The sequence below is a fragment of the Onychomys torridus genome, chromosome 2 (assembly GCF_903995425.1).
Source record: "Onychomys torridus chromosome 2, mOncTor1.1, whole genome shotgun sequence".
Lineage (NCBI taxonomy): Eukaryota > Metazoa > Chordata > Mammalia > Rodentia > Cricetidae > Onychomys > Onychomys torridus.
The window spans coordinates 83,599,151-83,619,319 of NC_050444.1; the positions used below are offsets into that span (position 1 = coordinate 83,599,151).

General features: G+C 38.7%; 1 protein-coding gene across 1 annotated transcript in view; it reads left to right on the forward strand.

Annotated features, from left to right (window-relative positions):
• Pappa (pappalysin 1) overlaps nt 1-20,169 on the forward strand; it is a 239,598-nt gene that overhangs the window by 100,347 nt on the left and 119,082 nt on the right. The window contains exons 8-9 of the mRNA XM_036177331.1: nt 12,140-12,268; nt 17,703-17,794. Of these exons, the coding sequence (XP_036033224.1) occupies nt 12,140-12,268; nt 17,703-17,794 (221 nt within the window). The remainder of the gene's footprint in view (nt 1-12,139; nt 12,269-17,702; nt 17,795-20,169) is intronic.

Genomic DNA, 20,169 nt, shown 5'->3' on the forward strand with positions numbered 1-20,169 from the left:
AGGATATGATAATACCTACTATACTGTCAAATCTACACGTCTATTCAATAGGGAACATTTGCTCTCTCCCAAAGCCTGCTGTCTGCTCTGCTACCAAAGGGAAATACCATGAAGTCATTGCCAGGAAAGCCAAGTCTCGTTTTCTTTTGACTTGAACTCTGACTTTTCTGCAGTCATGTGAGCACAGTACGATTCTTTGTGAGAGCTCACCCAGGATGCTCTCCTGATGAGCCCAAGCAATAGAAACCTTTTTCATGTTGTCTATATACTTTTTATATGACACTATGTTCATTTGAATACTTTCCCTTCTTCTAAAGCACATCTTAATGACAGCACCACATGTCATTCACTTTGTCACCCAGGAATCTAGAGTGCCCTAGGATGACTAAAAGAATGTCATGTAAGTGGATGGGTACATAAACTAATGACACAGCACAAATATATTTGTTCAGAATTTGTTCAGCTAGCTAGATTAACTTCTAAGTGCTCAAGAATATAAAGATTAAATAGTATCATAAATGTATGATTCCATATATATATAGTAAATTGTGTTTTATACATTAAAAAAGATAGATGTAAATATATCTATCCCATAGGGTTGTAATTGGAGATTTTTATTTTTAAAGTAAATTCTTTGTGTTAAATAGGGAATATAATAAGATTTGATGGTCAAACAAAAAAACTAATAAATTTTGAGAATCTATTATTGCTTCCTAATTCCAAGAAAATGTCCATTCCCCCTCTAGAGATGGGTTAGAGGGCTGGAGAGGAAGCTCGCTGGTGGAACAGATGCTTAGTAGGCACAAGGCCCCATGTTCAAGAACCAGCACCATGAAAAAAACACCCTCCAGAGCACACATTGGGGTTGAGTCTATTTTATTCTAGATACCTACATAAAATATATTGTATGTGTCCATCTGTGTTGCAGATCTCTATAACATATTTAGAGCCAGAAAGTGGAGTGCAAACTCTCTTCAAATGATGTAATGTCCTGAGCTTTACTGTCCACTGATACATGACTCACTGATATATGTTTTCCCAAGAAGTCAGCTAGAATATATAACAAGTTAAGGGATCTAGAACCCCAAACCCAACTGTTTGGTTCAGATCCTCCTTTTAAATTATTCTCTCCTTGGTTCTGGACTGATCATTCAGCTACCCTTAGCCTCAGTGGAAAATTACAAAGTGCATTAAGATATAGTGGTAAGTTAGAAGATTTTTTTAACCACCTAATGATATGTATTCCTTTAAATATATTAATATGATAAATTATGTTTTTTAAATTTACAAATACACATATTTAAAATTTTCCCCATGCATTAGACAACAGAACAAATCTCAGCAAATATTAAGAAATTAGTGTCTTATAGAAGATGGTTTTTTAAGTTTATTTTTTATCATATGATTTCTGTTAGGTCACATATAAAGAATCGAATAAATAAATAAAAAGACTATAAAACTTTCAGTTGATAAAATTTATGACTAAACAACAATAATTTTAGGTAAGATATTACCAAAAATAATTCAGTAATGTATCAGCATTTGCAAACTCATAGAAACACACATCATTCTAAATAAAATCATCACATTATTCTAGCCAGATTATTTTAGAATGAGAGATGAATTTAATATCACATCATCTGCTATTGGTAGTCTACATCATCTGCTATTGGTAATCTAAATTATTAAATTGTTTGAAATTTTAGTTGGAGTCATTTTCTAGATAAATAAATAAATAAATAAATAAATAAATAGATAGATAAATAAATAAATTTTTAAAAAGTCAATATGAGGGGGCCAGTGTTATAGTTCAATGTAGACTGATCATTTAGCAGGTCTGAAGTCATGGTTTTGATTCCCAGCACCACAATGAGAGAGAGAGAGAGAGAGAGAGAGAGAGAGAGAGAGAGAGAGAGAGAGAGAGAGAAGCATCATTTTTTAAACCATCATGTCAAATCATATCCAGAATGCCCAGTAGTCTCCAGACAGAGCTGCAGATGAAACTTAATGGGAGAAGAATGTTTCCTTAGCATGTGCAAAGCACTCAGTCCAATCTTCAGTACTTGAAAAAGAGGTATTAAAGGGGACAAACAACAAAGTCAACTTTCCTCTTCTCATGAGACTGCAGAGTCAACATATTATTGGAATTGATGAAATAATCCATGAACACTTCTAAGCAGATTTTAATTATATATTTTTATCATCCCTAGAGAATTACAAGACATATAGATTTCTGTGTGTAGATAGATGAAGCTATAATTAATTATAGCATTGACATCCATAAAATGTCTAGTTAGAGGTGTATTCCTAATAAGTAAAATCACCACAAATTTTTGTCAAAAAAGCTTTAAAATGTTACATAAAGGAATACTCAAATATATAAAATGATAGGTTACATGACTTAGTGGGAGCATCTAAATCAGAAAGATGCCCTTTCTCCTCAAATACATCTATGTATTCAATCAATAAAATTGGAATAAAATCCCACTATACATTAAAAAACGAATAACCTTTTGACTCAATGAAAGTGCAAAGAATCTTTTAGAGAAAGAAAGCAAAGTATAGGATGAATTCATAATACAAATCAAGATTTTTATGTACAATGGAAATTAAGACAGATTGCTACTGACAATATAATAGTAAAATTGTTCCTTAGTGCAAACAAAATGATTCAGTAGGTAATGTGTTTTCTGTGAAAGTATAGACTACCTGAGTTCAGATGCCTGACACCCACAAATAAGCCAGGCATGGTAGTGTGTCCTGTCACCCCTGTGCTGAGGAGGCAGAGGCAGGCAAATTCTAGGGGCTTACTGAATAGCCATTCTGGATGAGACAACCAGCTCCAGGTTCAATGAGAGACTCTATCTCAAAAACTAAGGGAGAGAAACAATTGAGAAAGATTGTCTGAGGCTGACCTCTGGCCTCTCCAGGCAAGCACATTCACCATAGGTATGTACATGCACACACCCCCACGATAAATAAGTAAATACATAAATAAATAAGAACAATACAACAAGATAACACATAAGTAAATACATATAAAAAGCAAACAATCTGCCAATTAAAAGAGCTAGAGAAATGGTTCAGTAGTTAAGAGCACCTATTTGCAGCGGATCTGAACTTGATTCCTAGCACCCATGTTGAGCAATTCACAACCATCTGTAGCACCAGCTGCAGGGATCCAATGCCTACTTCTGGAGTCTGTGGGCTCCTACACTCACACATGCTCACATAAGCTCATACCCCAGCACACTCACACACAAACACACACACACACAGACACACAGACACACACACACACACACACACACACAGGCACACAATTTAAAATAAAATAAATATTTAAAAAAAAAATTAAAGATGCTATTTTATGATATTGAGGCACAAATCATGAAGGAAACAAAAAATTGCTGTTCAACAGAACAGCATAGGCAGAGTACAAGGTAGGGGTAAAAGACTTAGAAATGGCATTTTCAAAGTCATTACTTATAAATAATTGCTGTCCAGTGTATATAAACACACTACATATTAATATTGAAAGTCTGGTTTTGAAAAGGCAGTAGAATGAACGGGCAATCCATGGGGCTAGAAATGTATGAGGCCAACCATTATATAAAAAAATACTCAGGCTTATTAGTAATGAAGCAACAACAAAATAATACAATAATTAAATATAATTTAATAACCGGCCGATTGGCAAAAAACTAAATGTTTGGCAGAACTGAGTGCTGGCAAAGACCGAGGCAAGGGGAAGTCTGGTTGGTAGGCCTGCTAATTGGTGCAACCATTTGGGAGAACAACTTGGCAACATGTAATAAATTTGAAAATGCAAGTGCTCCCTGCCTAATAATGCTATTGTTTGGTGTATTTCTTTCAGAAAACTCTTGTTCTGTGTCCACAAGAATGTGAACACAATTGGTTAAAGCAACATTGTTGAAAATAGCAAACAAAAGTCTTAAATTACAATGATATTAAAAGAATCAGCCTAAATTCCCATTATATACAAAATGGACACTGGAAGTGTGTCTTGTTTGTAGAAGTAGTACACTTATGGCAGTAAAAATAATGAACAGAGTCTATTTGTACCAAGGGGGATAATGTCAAAACAATGTGGATGGAGAAAAAGCTACACAATGATGACTATAATATTAAAACCTCTGCCAGGTGGTGGTGGTGCTCATGTTTAATCCCAGCACTCAGGGAGGCAGAGGCAGGTGGATCTCTATGAGTTCTAGGCCAGCTTATTCTACAGAGTGATTTCTGGGACCCTCAGAGATACACAGAGAAACCTTTTCTCAAAAAACAAACAAACAAACATACAAACAAACAAAACTTCTTTAAGATTTAAGATATGTAAACCAGTGTAATATACAAAGTATAGATTGATTTAAAACAAATAGATATAAAAATAAAACATAGCCCAATGTAACATTTGATAGAGATAAAGAGGAAGTCTTTTTATATTTGTTGTTGGTTTCTCCACACTTTTTTGTATAATTGATGTGTCTTCTAATTAAAACAACTGTAAGTCTCTGGCACTTCTTCTCAGGCCTGAAAAGTGATTGTTTCCTTCCTTCCCTATTCTTGGCTCCAAGCTGGTTTCTGAAGTGCCTAGGCATTACCGTCTCATTTTTAGCCGTAGGCTAGACCAGGATGTTTGGGATCCTCCTGAGCCAGAGGCAACCTAGGTGGTCTCACCATCGTATCTTCCAACTCAGACAGCCTGGGTGGTAGGTTTTGACCTACACCCATTCTTAGTACAGAATTTTCACTATAGTGGCAGCTTCTAACCTGTATAAAAGTCCAAGCCAGGAAGAGTGAAGAACACATTCCTCATTAAATTGCAACTATAGATTGAAGATCTAAGCATTACACTTCTCCCAAATTCTATTTTGTGGATGAACAAATCAATACTCAGAGAAGCACTGGCTTCGCAGGCACTGAGTCAGTGACAGTATTTAAAGAAGAATGTGTTTCTTCTGATTTCTCTATCTTTCCACTTGGACTTCATATGTAAACCCTTCTAGGTTGAAGATTCTGACTTTTGACTTTCCGTCTGCTGAATTTGAAGTTTATAACCGCTGGAAGCTTCTATAACTACAATAAACACTGTCTTGGGATGTGGTTATATGGAAGTCATTCAAGTTTCTGCCTATGGCAAAAGCTATGGGCAGGAAGTGTGTTCTCCCCTCCATGCGCTAGTGTCTTCACTGGAGAAGGTGTAATAATAACAACTGCTCAAGGAATATTTGTTCTGGTTGAAACTATATGCACAAAGTATAACATATGTCTGGGAAGTAGGAAACAAATTGAAACTATAGTTACAGTTGTTTATCTAGAAGGTAGAATTTTAGAGAAATAAAATTCAGCTTGAAAATAGAGACCATTTTAAGGCACATGATACATGAATGCTGTGATATGGAAACCCTAGGATATTGAAGAAGCATAAGGGCCTCAAAAGTTTCCAGAAAGAAACAAAGTAGGGCGTTACTACAGTGTAAATATGTCTGTCTTCTATTCGTCCTACCCTACTGCCAGATTTTTCATTCCGTGTCTTCATAGAAGCATGGGACACCAGTAACCAACCCTGACTTGAAAGTCAGCCTCCAGGAGTTATACTTAATTATGGGTTTCTATAGGTTGTAATGACCCATCATAATATTAACTATGTATCAACAAGTTTAAAACATGCATTTGAAAATGAGCATCTAAGTATTTAAACCTAAGGGTGCTTAGACATCTTCTGTTTTTTTTTTTATATTCTTTTCTTTAATTTTATTTTAAATAAACTTATTTATTTTAAATGTATTTATTTCTTTTACATCCTGACCACAATTTCCCCTCCTAACTCTCCTCTCTTTCCTTCCCCCTACCTCTCTTCTATACCCCTCAATCCATGCCTCCCCCATTTCTGTTTAGGAAAGGGCAGGCCTCCCATGAAGACCAACAAAACATGGCATATCAAATTGCAATAAGCTTTCCTTGTATTAAGGCTGGACAAGACTTCAGGTGGTGGTGGCGCACACCTTTAATCCCAGCACTCAGGAGGCAGAAGCAGGTGGATCTCTGAGTTCAAGGCCAGCTTGGTCTACAGAATGAGTTCCAGGACAGTCAGGGCTACACAGAGAAATCCTGTCTCAAAAAAGAAAGGAAGGAAGGGAGGAAGGAAGGAAGGAAGGAAGGAAGGAAGGAAGGAAGGAAGAAAAAGAAAAGTGTCTGGACAAGGCAACCCACTATGAAGAATAGGATCCCAAAAGCCAGTAATAGAGTCAGAGACAGACCCTGCTTGCACTGTGAGGAGTCCCACAAGAAAATCAAGCTACTAAATTGTCCCACTTATGCAAAGGTCTAGGTTGTTTTTTGTTGTTGTTGTTGTTGTTGTTTTAATATATATATATTCTTAAGATAATGGTGTAAAAATCTAACCAAGTTTCCATGTGTGGATATACTATACACTTGAGATATATTTTGTTATAAGTTGGCATACAAGTACACACACACACACACAGAGAGAGAGAGAGAGAGAGAGAGAGAGAGAGAGAGAGAGAGAAGAGAGAGTGCAACAGAGAGACAGATTCATAAAAACCTGTGTTCGGCATTAATTTTAAGGTGAACAAAAGAAAAATGCAGTTTTATTACAGGAGATTCGTGATCATTTTAAGAGCAATTCACCTCTCCCTCCTTCATCTTTTTACTGAAGGATGATTCACATTTCTGTCGCCCTATCTGGGAACAAAGGATATTAGCCCCTGACTGATAGTTATTAGGCTTCAAAGCGATGACACAAGAAACAGACACACAGTTGAGAGAAGGGCTGTGAAAATTTCTTCATGAATTGTTGTGCACACTGCTGCTTAGTGGGTCATTGGATAGAAGTCATTAGGAGATAGGTTTTGCTGCAAGGTAAAGAAAGACCTGGCTTTTAAAATTCTCAGAAGTTAGGGTGGGTTGCCTTGAAAGAAAGTGAGGTGTTTGGCACTGTGTATTTTCCAACTAAATGATATCATACAAGATGGAGTGTCTTGATTCTGCAATACAAGAAGCAGATGGTAGGCCCGCTTTGTAGTTAAGAGTTTTCCTGCCTGGCCCATAGTCAGGACAAATCTCTCTCACCCGCCAGTCCCACAGTCGCTCAGACCCAACCAAGAAAGCACACAAAAACTTATATTGCTTACAAACTGTATGGCCGTGGCAGGCTGCTTGTTATCTACCTTTTCTATCTTAAATTAACCCATTTCTGTTAGTCTAGACTTTGCCACATGGCTTGTGGCTTACCAATGTCTTTACATGTTGTTTTTCATGGCGGCTGCTGGCGGTGTCTCTCAGCCTTCTACTTCCCAGAATTCTCTTCTCTCTTGTTCCGCCTATACTTCCTGCCTGGCCACTGGCCAATCAGAACTTTATTTACACAGAGCGATATCCACAGCACTTCCCCTTTTCTTTTTTTTAAGGAAGGTTTTAACTTTTACATAGTACAATTACATATAACAAAACAATTATCAAGCAAGAATTACAGTTACAATATTAAAGAAGATATCCTATCTAATATTTGTGAGTCTAAGGTTTTTATATCTAACTTATCTTTTATCATAACTGAGGAAATTATAACTATCTAGTCTTCAACCACATCAAAGACCTCAGAAGGATATATTATTACCTGAGAACCAGGAGAAGGATGCAAGCAACTTTCTTTGGGAGTCTTGCAGGGTAGACAGAGACAGCTGGCAGCCTGGACAGTCACCTAATGTTCTTTTGTAAAGTTGGGGCATTTGTCTTCAGCCCACAGGGTTAGAGTCTCTCAATCGCTTCTCTCAGTGTCCTGTAGAATGTCTAGCAGTTTCCTCTGTGAAGCAGGAACCTGAAGGACCATTTTGAAAGCAAAGTTCAGTGGGCACCTTTCTATGGGTCCTGCGTGTCCAGGTGATCGAGCAGTCTAGGCAAGAACAGTTTCTTGCCAAAATGGCTATTTTTGCCAAGGTGAAGATAAACTCCATATGAAGTGTCTTCAATGCCCATCCTCCTCTCTGGAGTAAATCAGTGCTGCCAGGAGCAGACATGTCTCACTGTCCAGAAAGTCTAAATTTTAAAAGTATTTTACATGCCATATTCTGTAGGTCTTTGAAGTATTTGAAAATTACCTATCTATCTGAAATATGTCTATGTATATCTAGAAGACTTAACTAACATGGCTACAAGTATGATTATCATAGATGACTAATTATTAATCTATTTTTAATTATCCATTTCAATTTAAAATGAGCTATACAAACATAATACCTTAAACATGAGTAGAAATATGCACACAGTATAACAAAATTAACTTTAAGTTTGTATCAATAGACTAAAATCTATACCAATGTAAAACATTTAAAACAAGTTGTTGCTCTTTAGAAGTAAGTTCCTTAATCTACCCTTTTATCCTATTATATATATATTGTATCCCCTTTTCTTCTTTAGAAAGAGATCACATTTATAATCAACCTGTTTTAAATAAAATTATTGGTTTTTCTCTGTCCCACACCAGAGGGCTCTTTTGATTTGGGACATAAGAATCTCTTAACCTTTTTTTTTTAGCAATATGTCTGGGTTTAGAGAAGGAGTGAGCCAATTCCATCTCCAAAGCCAGCTTGATAATTTTGGGAATGTGGGCGTAGTTTCTCTTACTACTTCCTGCTGGAGGGGGGCGCTGTATCTTATGGGGATACAAAGAAAATTTTAGTATTATAGAGTAGTCCATTAGGGTGAACCTCTGAGCCAGTTGCCTTGAAACCATTCTGGATGTTGGATCATCTGGGCCATGGTGTCATTGGAGACCTTTCAGGTGGTCTTGGCTGATCAAACCTGATATATCTTAATCTGGAACAAATCCACAGCCTCTGGCTTTCTGTGGAAACAAAAGCAGAGACTCTTTTCCAAAGTAACATATCCTTACATCCAAATTTTGAAGTCAAGGTGTCTTTAAAATTTACATATTTGTTTAACTCAACAGCTTTTACAATCAAATCTTTTTTTGCAGTTAAAAATCCCAAAGACAATATAAACCAGATTCTCTGTGTAATATCCATCTTTGTAGGACTGAAGCGCCGCTGTGGCTGCTGGCTCCACCCACTTCAGCTTCTCAACATGGCGGTGGTTCAGTTTACCACCAGCTCTGTGTCTGGAGCCATGTGTACCATCAACTATCAGAAGCAGTTCTATTAAAGCAGCACATAGCCCAGAAACTTATTATTTTTTTTAACTAGCAAAGGCTAAATCAATCACGCAGCACAGTAAAGTGTCGCTTATAGATTCCTCATTCCCGCAGGTCAGACGCACAAGCCAGAAACCCGCCAGGAACCCGCCATAGTAGCTCAAACCGGCTAGCTGCCGCTAACTTGAGAGAGACAATTAGGAAGCTGTTTTTAGCTCCATCTTAGAATCTTTTTTCTCAGGTTTTAGGTGGAAACTCTTGCCAACACGTTGGACGCCATTTGTAGTTAAGAGTTTTCCTGCCTGGCCCATAGTCAGGACAAATCTCTCTCACCCGCCAGTCCCACAGTCGCTCAGACCCAACCAAGAAAGCACACAAAAACTTATATTTGCTTACAAACTGTATGGCCGTGGCAGGCTGCTTGTTATCTACCTTTTCTATCTTAAATTAACCCATTTCTGTTAGTCTAGACTTTGCCACATGGCTTGTGGCTTACCAATGTCTTTACATGTTATTTTTCATGGCGGCTGCTGGCGGTGTCTCTCAGCCTTCTACTTCCCAGAATTCTCTTCTCTCTTGTCCCACCTATACTTCCTGCCTGGCCACTGGCCAATCAGAACTTTATTTACACAGAGCGATATCCACAGCACCGCTTCTTCAGGAATTTGCTACATCAGGGTTATATGTATAATCTGACTCTTTCTTCACCACACCCCCCCCATTAAAGAATCCGAAGGATAATTTCAGGGACTGAGAATGTTGCTAATAAGCCATTGATAATAATAGCTCAGCATTTTCTAGCGATTCATCATGAGCTGGGGACACAAGGTACACTGTTTACATTTTCACATGTGGGAAAATACTATGAGGCCAAGTTTAGAATTAATTTGAAATAGGCTCAGAGAGATTGAAAATAAATATATCCCATGGCTTTCTGGATAAAGTGATAATACCAGGACACAAAAACCTGTTTGTTTACCTACAAGTTGGTGACTGCTGAGGCATAGGAGGAACTTGGCATGGAGATGCTAAAAGAGAAACCAAGGTAGGGGCAGAAGGAACAAGCTCAAAATAGATTAGCCCATCACTTTAAATATTTCAGTTATAAGCATTTGTCATGTCACACACACACACACACACACACACACACACACACACACACACATGAAAAATAACTCAAGAAGCACTGTTCATTTTGGCAAGCTTTTCTGCAAAAGTGTCCCATCTGTGGTGCAGGGTGTAACCTGAAGAAAATTTCTTATTTTATTCCAAACTGTTATCATATTTTAATGTACCTTCATATTTTCAGAACAGGTAAGCTTATAGTAGAACTCATGTCATATTTATCTAATGCCTTCATATGTCTTAGACTCTCATTCCCTCCCCATCTCTTACTGTACTTTTGGAAGAGTCCCTCATTAGTCAAGGCATAAGTAAAGAGTCAATAAAAGGGGTATTCTGGTGATGTCATTCTGAGAGTTTACAATGCAACCATCATTTATCTATGCAACATCCCAAGATATTCACCAGATCTCTTGTAGAATTCCTAAGAGTGTTTAGTTTGCTCCCAATATCAATAGCTGCTTCAGTGCTGCTAAAACAACCTCCCTTTGGGGATAATGTGTCTATGATTTTCACCAAGGTTGTGTTCTTCACACAAATCTTCCATTGCTCATAAACTGTTAACTATCACTGCATTGAGTGTCAGGAAACCTTCCCCATCCATTGTCCATGCACCTGTTATCTTGCTGGCCTTATCCAAACAGCTCCAGTCTTCGTAGCAGCTGAAATAACAGATGGGCAAGGAGATCCTGAGATTTCCTGACATCTTCCTTCTGTTTATGAAATCTACCTCCTTTCCCTCTGGAATCTCCTTATTAACCTTTTTTAATATTTCCCATAGTGATTTTTTTTGTCATAAAAAATGAATAATTGACACATAAGTCAATGCACATGAAGGATAGCATATCCCTTTGAAAACTGTCTGTCAGGAAATCTGAATGGAGATGTGATCATGTAGAATTGACACAAGCATGCTTTTGTGTTAGAGGATCATTGGCAGTAGCCAGGTTCCTGGGTGAGGAAGCCTGGACAGGCCCTGGATGTCTCAAGCCAGAGGAGAGATGCAGTTTTGGCGTGTTGGACATCTGGCAGGTACCAGGATCCGGAACTGCTATTCCAGGACAAGAGCTCTCTCTTCAAGAGATGTGGTTATTAGGCAGGCCTGTGGGGATAAAGGAGAATAATGGCATGCAACTGGAAACAATTGGCTTAACTTCTCTATACCTCATATTCATCATCTATAAAAACAACATAAAAATATGAGTTCCCATGTAGGGTTGTTTTGATTCTCAAATAAGCAAGTACATAGCCCAGGGCCAAGATTCAATTAATGAATGCTATTGTTATTTAAGTAAAGAGTAGGAGTCATGGATAGGAATGTGGGGAGAAGAGGCTAGTTTCAAGCATGAGGAAAAGGCTTTCCCATATTCAGTGGGGTACCTGCACAGGTCTTTAAAGGTAAGAAAATGGTCAGATTATATTCAGGGGATTTGATATGCTCCCTCTACTTACTGTGATTTTACCTAGCTAATCTTTTCCCAGGATTTCTTCTTCACACACTCTCATTTCATGGATCCCATACTCCCTACTACTCTTCTGCAAGGATTTCTATGAAGTTCAAAGTCCAAAGCACTTAGTACTATACAGTTATCCATCTAGTAAAGGATTTTTTTTTTTGGTGTACATCATAATGTAGTCCATTGTGTTGAAGAAAGAAGCTTAACTCAGCACATAATACAGATTATTTTATTACTATAAGTGCCTTTGATTTAAAAAAAAAAGAGGAAGACAGAAAGAATGTATTCAAAGGATCAATATTTCATTCTTTGCCTATCAACCCCAAGCACTGTATTTGTTTTAACTAACGAGTTTCTTTACATTTTCCAGGGATCTAAAACTTGGCAGTGTGTACCAGTACCGGATTATCACCATTTCAGGAACTGAAGAGAGTGAGGCATCACCTGCTGCCATATACACCCATGGAGGCGGGTACTGTGGTGACGGCATTATCCAGAAGTAAGTAGGTCTACCCAGTGAAAAAGGAGGTTTGGGGAAATGGTAATTAGGTCAAGTGATGGACAAGGTGCTTTACTAGAAGAGTGTAGGAGATGCTTTCCGATGCATAAACTCTGAGGTGCCGGTGTTCTCCAATAACCTGTAGTTGGGCTTTAAGCCATCTACTGGCCTTGGAAGAAAATTCAATGATTGTCTTCTGGGGTCACACAGATTTCTCAAGTATATATGATTTTGCCAGAGATATTACTAAGTGCTTTCTACCATCTGCTCTCCATCTTAGTTGTTTTTAAAATTAAAAGTGTGCACCACACACCACTACCCAGCTTAAATAAATCTTAAAAAACATTTATTTAAATCAGACATGGATTTGCACTTAATTCCAGCACTTGGGAGGCAAAGACAGGCAGATCTCTGAGTTCAAGGCCAGTCTGGTCTACAGAGCCAGTTCCAGGACAACCAGGGCTGCACAGAGAAATCCTATCTTGGAAAAAAAAAAAAAATCTGAACTTTTTTTTCCTTAAAGCTACATTTCAATTTAATATCACACACACACACACACACACACACACACACACACACACACTCACAATCATTCAAAGCAGGAAGACCCACCCAACTTCTAATCTGAATCTTTGGTGTGGGATGATCTACCTTTAATCTGGCCTGCACACAATATCTTCTTTAAAGTGGAATTTTGTTTACCTAGCTACTCTGCTTAAAACATACTCAAAGCTTCCCTTTTATATTAAGAAAGCATGCTAATAGCTGGAAAAATAGATTTCTTTGCTGGCTACCTTTTACATCTGTTAAAACTGTAATAATCAATTCAGAAAATGGGTCAAAGGTTCACAAATATAATGAAGTATTGTAACATACAATATTGAAACCATAAGCACTAAACAATATTGTAGAGTGAGTACAGATTCTGAAAATGAATACACCGGAGTGAATTAATCAAGATTCGAAAGATTTTAGTCCAACCTGAAATTATGATTGCAAAGTATCAAGCTGTATGCAAAAAAAAAAATGTATCTTATAGAATGTTCAGTCTATTCATTGCCTGGTCCTTGAGGCAGGATACATACATCTGCCAAATAGGAATAAGAAGTCATGAAGCCTTACCATCAACTTCTGATCAATTTTCTTTTAAAATAAGCACAAAACAACTAAATGCTGGCACAAAATAGAGGTTTTCTTTATCCCATATAAATGAAGATAAGATCAAGCATCATTCCAAATCATTCCAAATTCAATTTCTTATTGCTCCTATTGCTAGTGTATTTATTTGCAAGTGACACCATCACTAAAGTCTAAAACAATTGGCAGGTTTAACCACATGCATTATGTGTGAGATGGCAAAACAAGCTATTGGTAAATTCCTTCATTAAATGGCACTGTTGGGTGTCACATAATATTTTTGCAACATGGGATTACAATTGCTATTCCTGTTGGGGGATGGGTAGTCTGAAGAGTGCATTTGCTTCAGGCTTGGATGGAAGCACTGATGTGCAGCCTGTAAATTAGCTCTCAGGTGTGGTACCGCTATGGAACAAGAGTGCTTGATGTCTACAGCTTGTGCTTGTCACTGACTGTGATGCCAGAGGAAAGAGCAGTTTGATTTGTTGCTGGTGATTGTGTGGTAGGTAATGGAAACTGGAATCTTCCATATTGGGAAGAAAGGAGCTGCTAGAACTAGATTTGTACTTGTGAAGGGAAAAGCAGTTTAAACTCGAAAATCCACTCAAAGACATTTAGTATTTGACAGCAATATGCTGTATTTTCTAAGGTTTATTTCTACGGTATATGTATGTGCATGTCCTTGCACATGTCCGTGCTTCCGTGTGTGTGTGTGTGTGTGTGTGTGTGTGTCCACCACATGCATGCCTGGTGCCTGCAGAGAATCTAGAAAACAGTGATGGATCATTTGGGACGAGAGACAGTTGTGAGAGCTGCCTGGTGAGAGCTGAGGACTGAACCTGAGTCTTCTGTCAGAGTCTCAAATGCTACCACCCACTGAGCCATCTCTCCAGCTACAGCAACATGCTTTCTGATCATGATTTAACACTGAAAGAAATACATGCTGCAATATGATTAGGTAAAACCCAGTTAATTCCATCTTTTCTGTTGACCATGCAAAGGGATAGTAGTGTGCATCAGAGTCCCCACCTTACAATGAAGTATGTCAGTGACTCATGGAAAGGTTATAATTCACAATTTGTAAACTTAAGAATGACATATTGAGGACTGGCAGCCTGGCTCCATTGGTACACTTCTTTCCTAACATGCTTGAAGCCCTGAGTTAGATACGTATGAATCCAGCTTGGTGGCACATACCTGCACTGGAGGTGGGTAGGGGCAGGAAGATCGGAAATCAAGGTCATCTTCAGACATTCAGTAAGTTTGAGGCATCCTGGCCTCATCTCAAAAAAAAAAAGAAGGACATTTTTAAACAAAAAAGTTGACATATTACCTAATTAAAATATGCCAACTTTATATTTATTGGGCAAAATATAGTTTACATTAGAAAGCATTTTTGCTCTTCTGAAATAAAGACCCATGTAAGCATTGTGCTTGCAGGGCTAACAACATGGCCCAGCAAATAAAGGTAATTAATTGCCAAACAAGCCTGAAAACCCTGGCTTTGATCCCCAGAACCTACATAAAGGCAGGAGAAAACCAACTCCAATAATATACACAATAATAATAATAATAATAATAATAATAATAATAATGATAATAATAATAATAATAATTTTTAAAGAGCTGTGTTTTCATGATTAAATCAAGTTATTTGATACACAAGAATTTGCAATTATACTTTGTAGTAAAATAACACACACAAAAATTAAAGTACTTTTCTCAAGCATTCACACCTATTAAAAAGTAAAACCAACATTTGTTCTAAGGACTTGATTCTCATCTGAATTCATCTCTTCATTTTAATGTGAGAAGAGATGGCTACAAAATTAGCCAGTAGAGGGGTGACTACACGCCATCTCCCTAAACCCTTAAATGTCACTGGGCTGCTAGGATGATGAAGAGTCTGTCTCCTCCTTTGGCATGTCACAGCCTACTACAGGAACTCCAGTGTTAGGCAAAGACAGTCAGTTCTGTGATAGATGAAGCAAGATGTCTGTGAACACAGAGAATGATGCCTACCCATTCCAATCTCAGAGGTCAAAGGAGGTTTCTCAGTACTGTTCCATCTAATAATAGACCCATCATGCCTAGAAGATATTTGTGGTGACCCTAAAGTTTTGCTTAAACAAGTAGAACATACTGTTTGGGTGGTGATGAAAGGTAGGTTGGAAATATTGTTCATGGCTTAGGGAACCAGTCCAGATTCAGGGAAAGTGTGTATTTCTACATAACCCATGGAACTGAGAAGATGAAGGTCATTGGTGATTTCAAGCCTGTGAGATTCATTGGCAGAGAATGCTGAGCACAGCTGGAAGTACAAACCTTGTAGCTTATGGTTTTTCAGACAAGAGAGAACTTGGGTGGCTCCTTGAAGATCAATACAATGTCCTAGGTCATCTTAAGGATTGATTACTAGGTCCTATCCTGCTATTCTGACACCTCCTAAAGACAACAAACATTGCCTGGTGTTAATTGCCCCTGGTAAAAGGAAAAGTCTGAGACCTGTTCCATGCTGTGCTAGTTCCCAGCTGGTCTCAGAGGAGGGAGGGACAGCTGCCACACACTCTACAAAGACCTCCTAAGGCAAACAAGGAGTGGGAACGGACTCTTCGCATCTGCTAGGTGCTACCCAGCATGCTAGACCCTTTAAATCATGCTTCATTTTTGTACCCAACTCAAGAAGAAGGCTTAATCATTTTCATTATAACACATGAGAAAATGAGAGTGGGCATCAATAGGACCACCATACAATAAATATTTGGGGGGGGGGGTTGTAGATTTGTTCTGTGCTCAATTTAGTGGATCTCTGGCCACATGCTGCAACTGAGTACTTGACATGTGGCTACTGTGACTGAAGAATGAAATCCCAATTTCATTTGCTTTCAATACATTTAAAACTTATCAAAAGATCAGCTAGACAGGCCAACGGTCTTACACAGATTGGGCAGTTATTTTTCAAACATGTTGTTCTAAGCTTAAGATTTTTTTGTTTCTGGGAACTTTCCAGAAAACAACAATCTATCTGTTTTCCCAAATTTTGCTTTTCTTTCTCCTTGCCAAAGCCTAGTTTGAGGGAAAAGGGTAGTAGAGTGGAGAGGGGAGAGGGAATATTTGTTTTCTACCATTTTAACCGCGACAAAATCATCATTAGGTGATGAAAATAATTGTAAGAAGAATAGGCCTCAAAGTTCTGGACAATAAGAACAGAACCCTCGTGGGGGGAATAGAACTTTCTAGTTAAAGATGACTAAGCCAGAGGATGTAAGCACAAACAAGACAGTCTTTGGGTGTATTGAGAGGGGACAGTGTCAGCACAAGCAGGGGTGAAGCTTGGGGATCTTGAACATTTCCACCCTTTACAAGGAAAAACCAATAATTCCATTATAGACAGCAGTGACATTCCAGAAACAAGAGCTGGCCATGCATTTGTTAATGTATTCCTCTGTTTCTTACTATCCACTGTCTCATCAGTTTAAAGCACTTGAAGTTTCAAAGGATAAGGGCTGGAGAGGTGTCTCAGGTGGTAAAATGCTTGCCTTGGACTGGGAATACATACATAAGGCTGGGAGAGGTTTGGGTGCCCAGCACCACAGAAACAAAGAAAGAATAAAGATTTCAACTGATCCTCAAGTGCTAGCATGAGACCCTGAGTTTGATTCCCAGAACCCACTTTAAAAAGAAGGGACTACTGCTGCTTGCTTATAATCTCAGCACAGCGGAGGTCCATAAAGTTGAATCCCCAGGTTGCTGGCCAGTAAGCCAGCCGAGCCTAATTAATGAGCTCCAGGCCAATCAGAGACTGTGCATCAAGAACTAAACTGGACATGTTCCTGACAGCAGAAACACCCAAGGGTGTCCTCCTGCTTCCATATACATGTGCACCTGGACCTGCACACATGTATTCGTATATAGGTGTTTGTGTGCATATGTGTACACATGCAGGCACACAACACACACACACACACACACACACACACACACAGCACACACACAAAGCACACACAGCATACCATACACATGCATACATGTAAAAAAGAAATGTCAACATTTTTGCCAGTTTTAAAGCAGAATTGTTATTTGTCATAAAAGCACAACTAAGATTAATGATATCATGTTTTATAAATCTATACCTTCTGTTGATTTCATTTTGATGAGGAACAGGACTGACAGGGAGAGAGACTTGCATATATGTAAGATCTCCCAGAATCTCGGTGATCGCTGTGAGTATCTTTATGTGTTGAGTCTCAGTTCTGAAACTGACCTGGGATATTCCCCTTCCATGTCCATTTTGCAGAGGCCAAGGAGAAGAATGTGATGACATGAATAAGATCAATGGTGATGGTTGCTCCCTCTTCTGCCAACAAGAAATTTCCTTCAACTGCATTGGTGAGTCTTTGCTGTCTTTAGCCTTGGCTGATTGTTCAATTATAATAATAACAGTTATGACTGAATAAAATTCACTCATTTTAGTTCACATTTATCAAACGTCTCCTATGTGACACACACTGTCATAAGCATTATGAAACACAGAAAGGGAAAAAATAAAGTAAGACAGAAGGGCGAACATGGCTGTCCTCAAGAACTCATGTCCTCGTAGATGATGACAATGACAGGTGACATTTTTTTTTATCATCCTTTACCTCACAGACATTATTGGTTTTCTTCACACCAACTGCCCAAGATGACTATTGTTATAGTATATCTTGTGTAAGTCTTTCATTCATTAGAGGTGGGAAAAATCAGAAGTTGAGGTGTCTACAAAATGTTTTCTGAATCACACTGATCTGCAGAGGCTGGAGAGGGAATGACTTAACCTTGATTGTATGTGATTCTCAAGTCTCAGCTCACCCTACTCCATACACCCTCCAGCTAGGGAATCTACCTGCTGCCTGGGTCCTTGCTTCAGATCCAGGCTGCACAATCTCTGGGATCTGCAGCCCAGTACAAATAACAGACCAGTCCGTGCTTAGAAAGCAAACCTCCTTTTCCCACCTTTACCAAGTCGGGTGGGAAATGTGTTTTCCTCTGCCTTCTCGAGGAGTCTGGCCTATCTTGTTGTTTCAGCCCCACTTGGGAGGCCCTGTCCAGCCCCAGGGCTGGTAAACAGACAGGGGTTGGGGGGCAGGGATGGAATTTTGAGCTGGCCCAGATGAGATCATGCTTCCTTTAAGATGCAAATCGATACCTGAAGATCAAAGGTCCTCTGGCTAATCCCTTGGGCTGGAGGTGAAAACTAATCACAATTCATTTGCAAGTACAAAGGACAGAGGTGCACTATCTGAAAGGGGACTGGGCAGCTACAGAGGGGGTGAAAACCTCGGTGGGAAGATTTCTCACTGAAAGGCAGTTTTCCAGGAAGACTATGGGGAAAGAGATGTCATCGCATCTTCTCATCTGCGGTGCATTAAAGCGCTGGGCTTAGACAGTCTTTCTCCTAGTAGATTGGAGTCTGTGAGGGTAACAGAAATGCATCGTTTCCTGTTAATTCCATTCTGAACACATTCAGGATGCACCTACTATCTATCTCCTGCACCATCTAGGAGCTGAGCAACACAAGGGGGATGCTGGGCAAATGAATGTGGTTAGAAACAGGAAGACACAGGATGAGGAAGGACTTGACAGTTTCTAGGCAGAACTTTGCCTCATTTTTTTTTTTTTTTAAATTTGCAGAACACTTTCTTCCAGGTTGAGAATTAAGTGTAGCCCATTGTGAAAGCTTGATTAGCAACTAGCCTAGTGGTATGGCAGCAGAAAACATTAATTAAAATCAAGAATCAAGGTTAGACCTAGTGCTAAGCTAAGGACTTACATAAGGTTGACCAGGTATGGGCCTAAGTCTGCTTCATCTACATGGAAATGATTAGGTGAGGAGATCTCTGAGAATCTGTCCTTATTCTGCATGGTTCCCAATGTGTGCGGCTGAATTCTTCATAATTGCAAACTTTGCTTGAACCTAAACATTGCCTTTTCCAACCATCACTGATCCCAATCTGTATCAAAGGATATTTACCTACTTGACTTATGTGAATGCAGTATGTCACTTTGGAACTCCCTGGAAGAAAGTAAAGGTGGGGTGTTTGGCATAGGCCCCCTAAAATAGATGCTTTAGAACTGTTCAACAATGCACAACAACTGAGTGTTATGAATTGGAGGAGCGGTGGCCACTCCCCTTGTTCTTTTGTCTGAATGCTTCCCAGGCACAGCAGAGCTGTGTGAGTGAAAGAAAGATCCCATGCTCCAGAGAACTCCAACTATTATCTGTTCCTTTAGCTACAAAAATGCTCACTTGCTGGTCTGTGCATCAGAGCTATTTGAATCTTTTGTTTGCTAGAAAGTAGATGGAAATTAGGATGTTATTCACTACTTATCAGAAAATGAACTGAACTTTATATACAGAGTGGTAAGACTTAGAGACTCTTCTAGAAGTAGCACTAGGTGGTAAATCTAGAATCTGCTTTCCCTTCCTGTTTGGGCCTCACTGTTCCTTCCACTTTGACTAAACGTTCAGGTTTAGAAATATCCAAAATATGCTCTCTAACATTTGTGAAGAAAGATAAAATGAAGAAAAGGCTGTTGTCAAGAAGATGAGACCCAGTTCCTGCTAAGTCCATCTTACAAACATATTTTTTACTGTGTTCTAAGAGTTTTCTTGGGGGTACTATTTGATGACCATCTTTTATATGTCAGGCATGTTTGTAAACTATTATTCTCTGGGCAACTTTTTCATGGGTCACTTTTACAAAACAAGAAAGGAAGTTTTG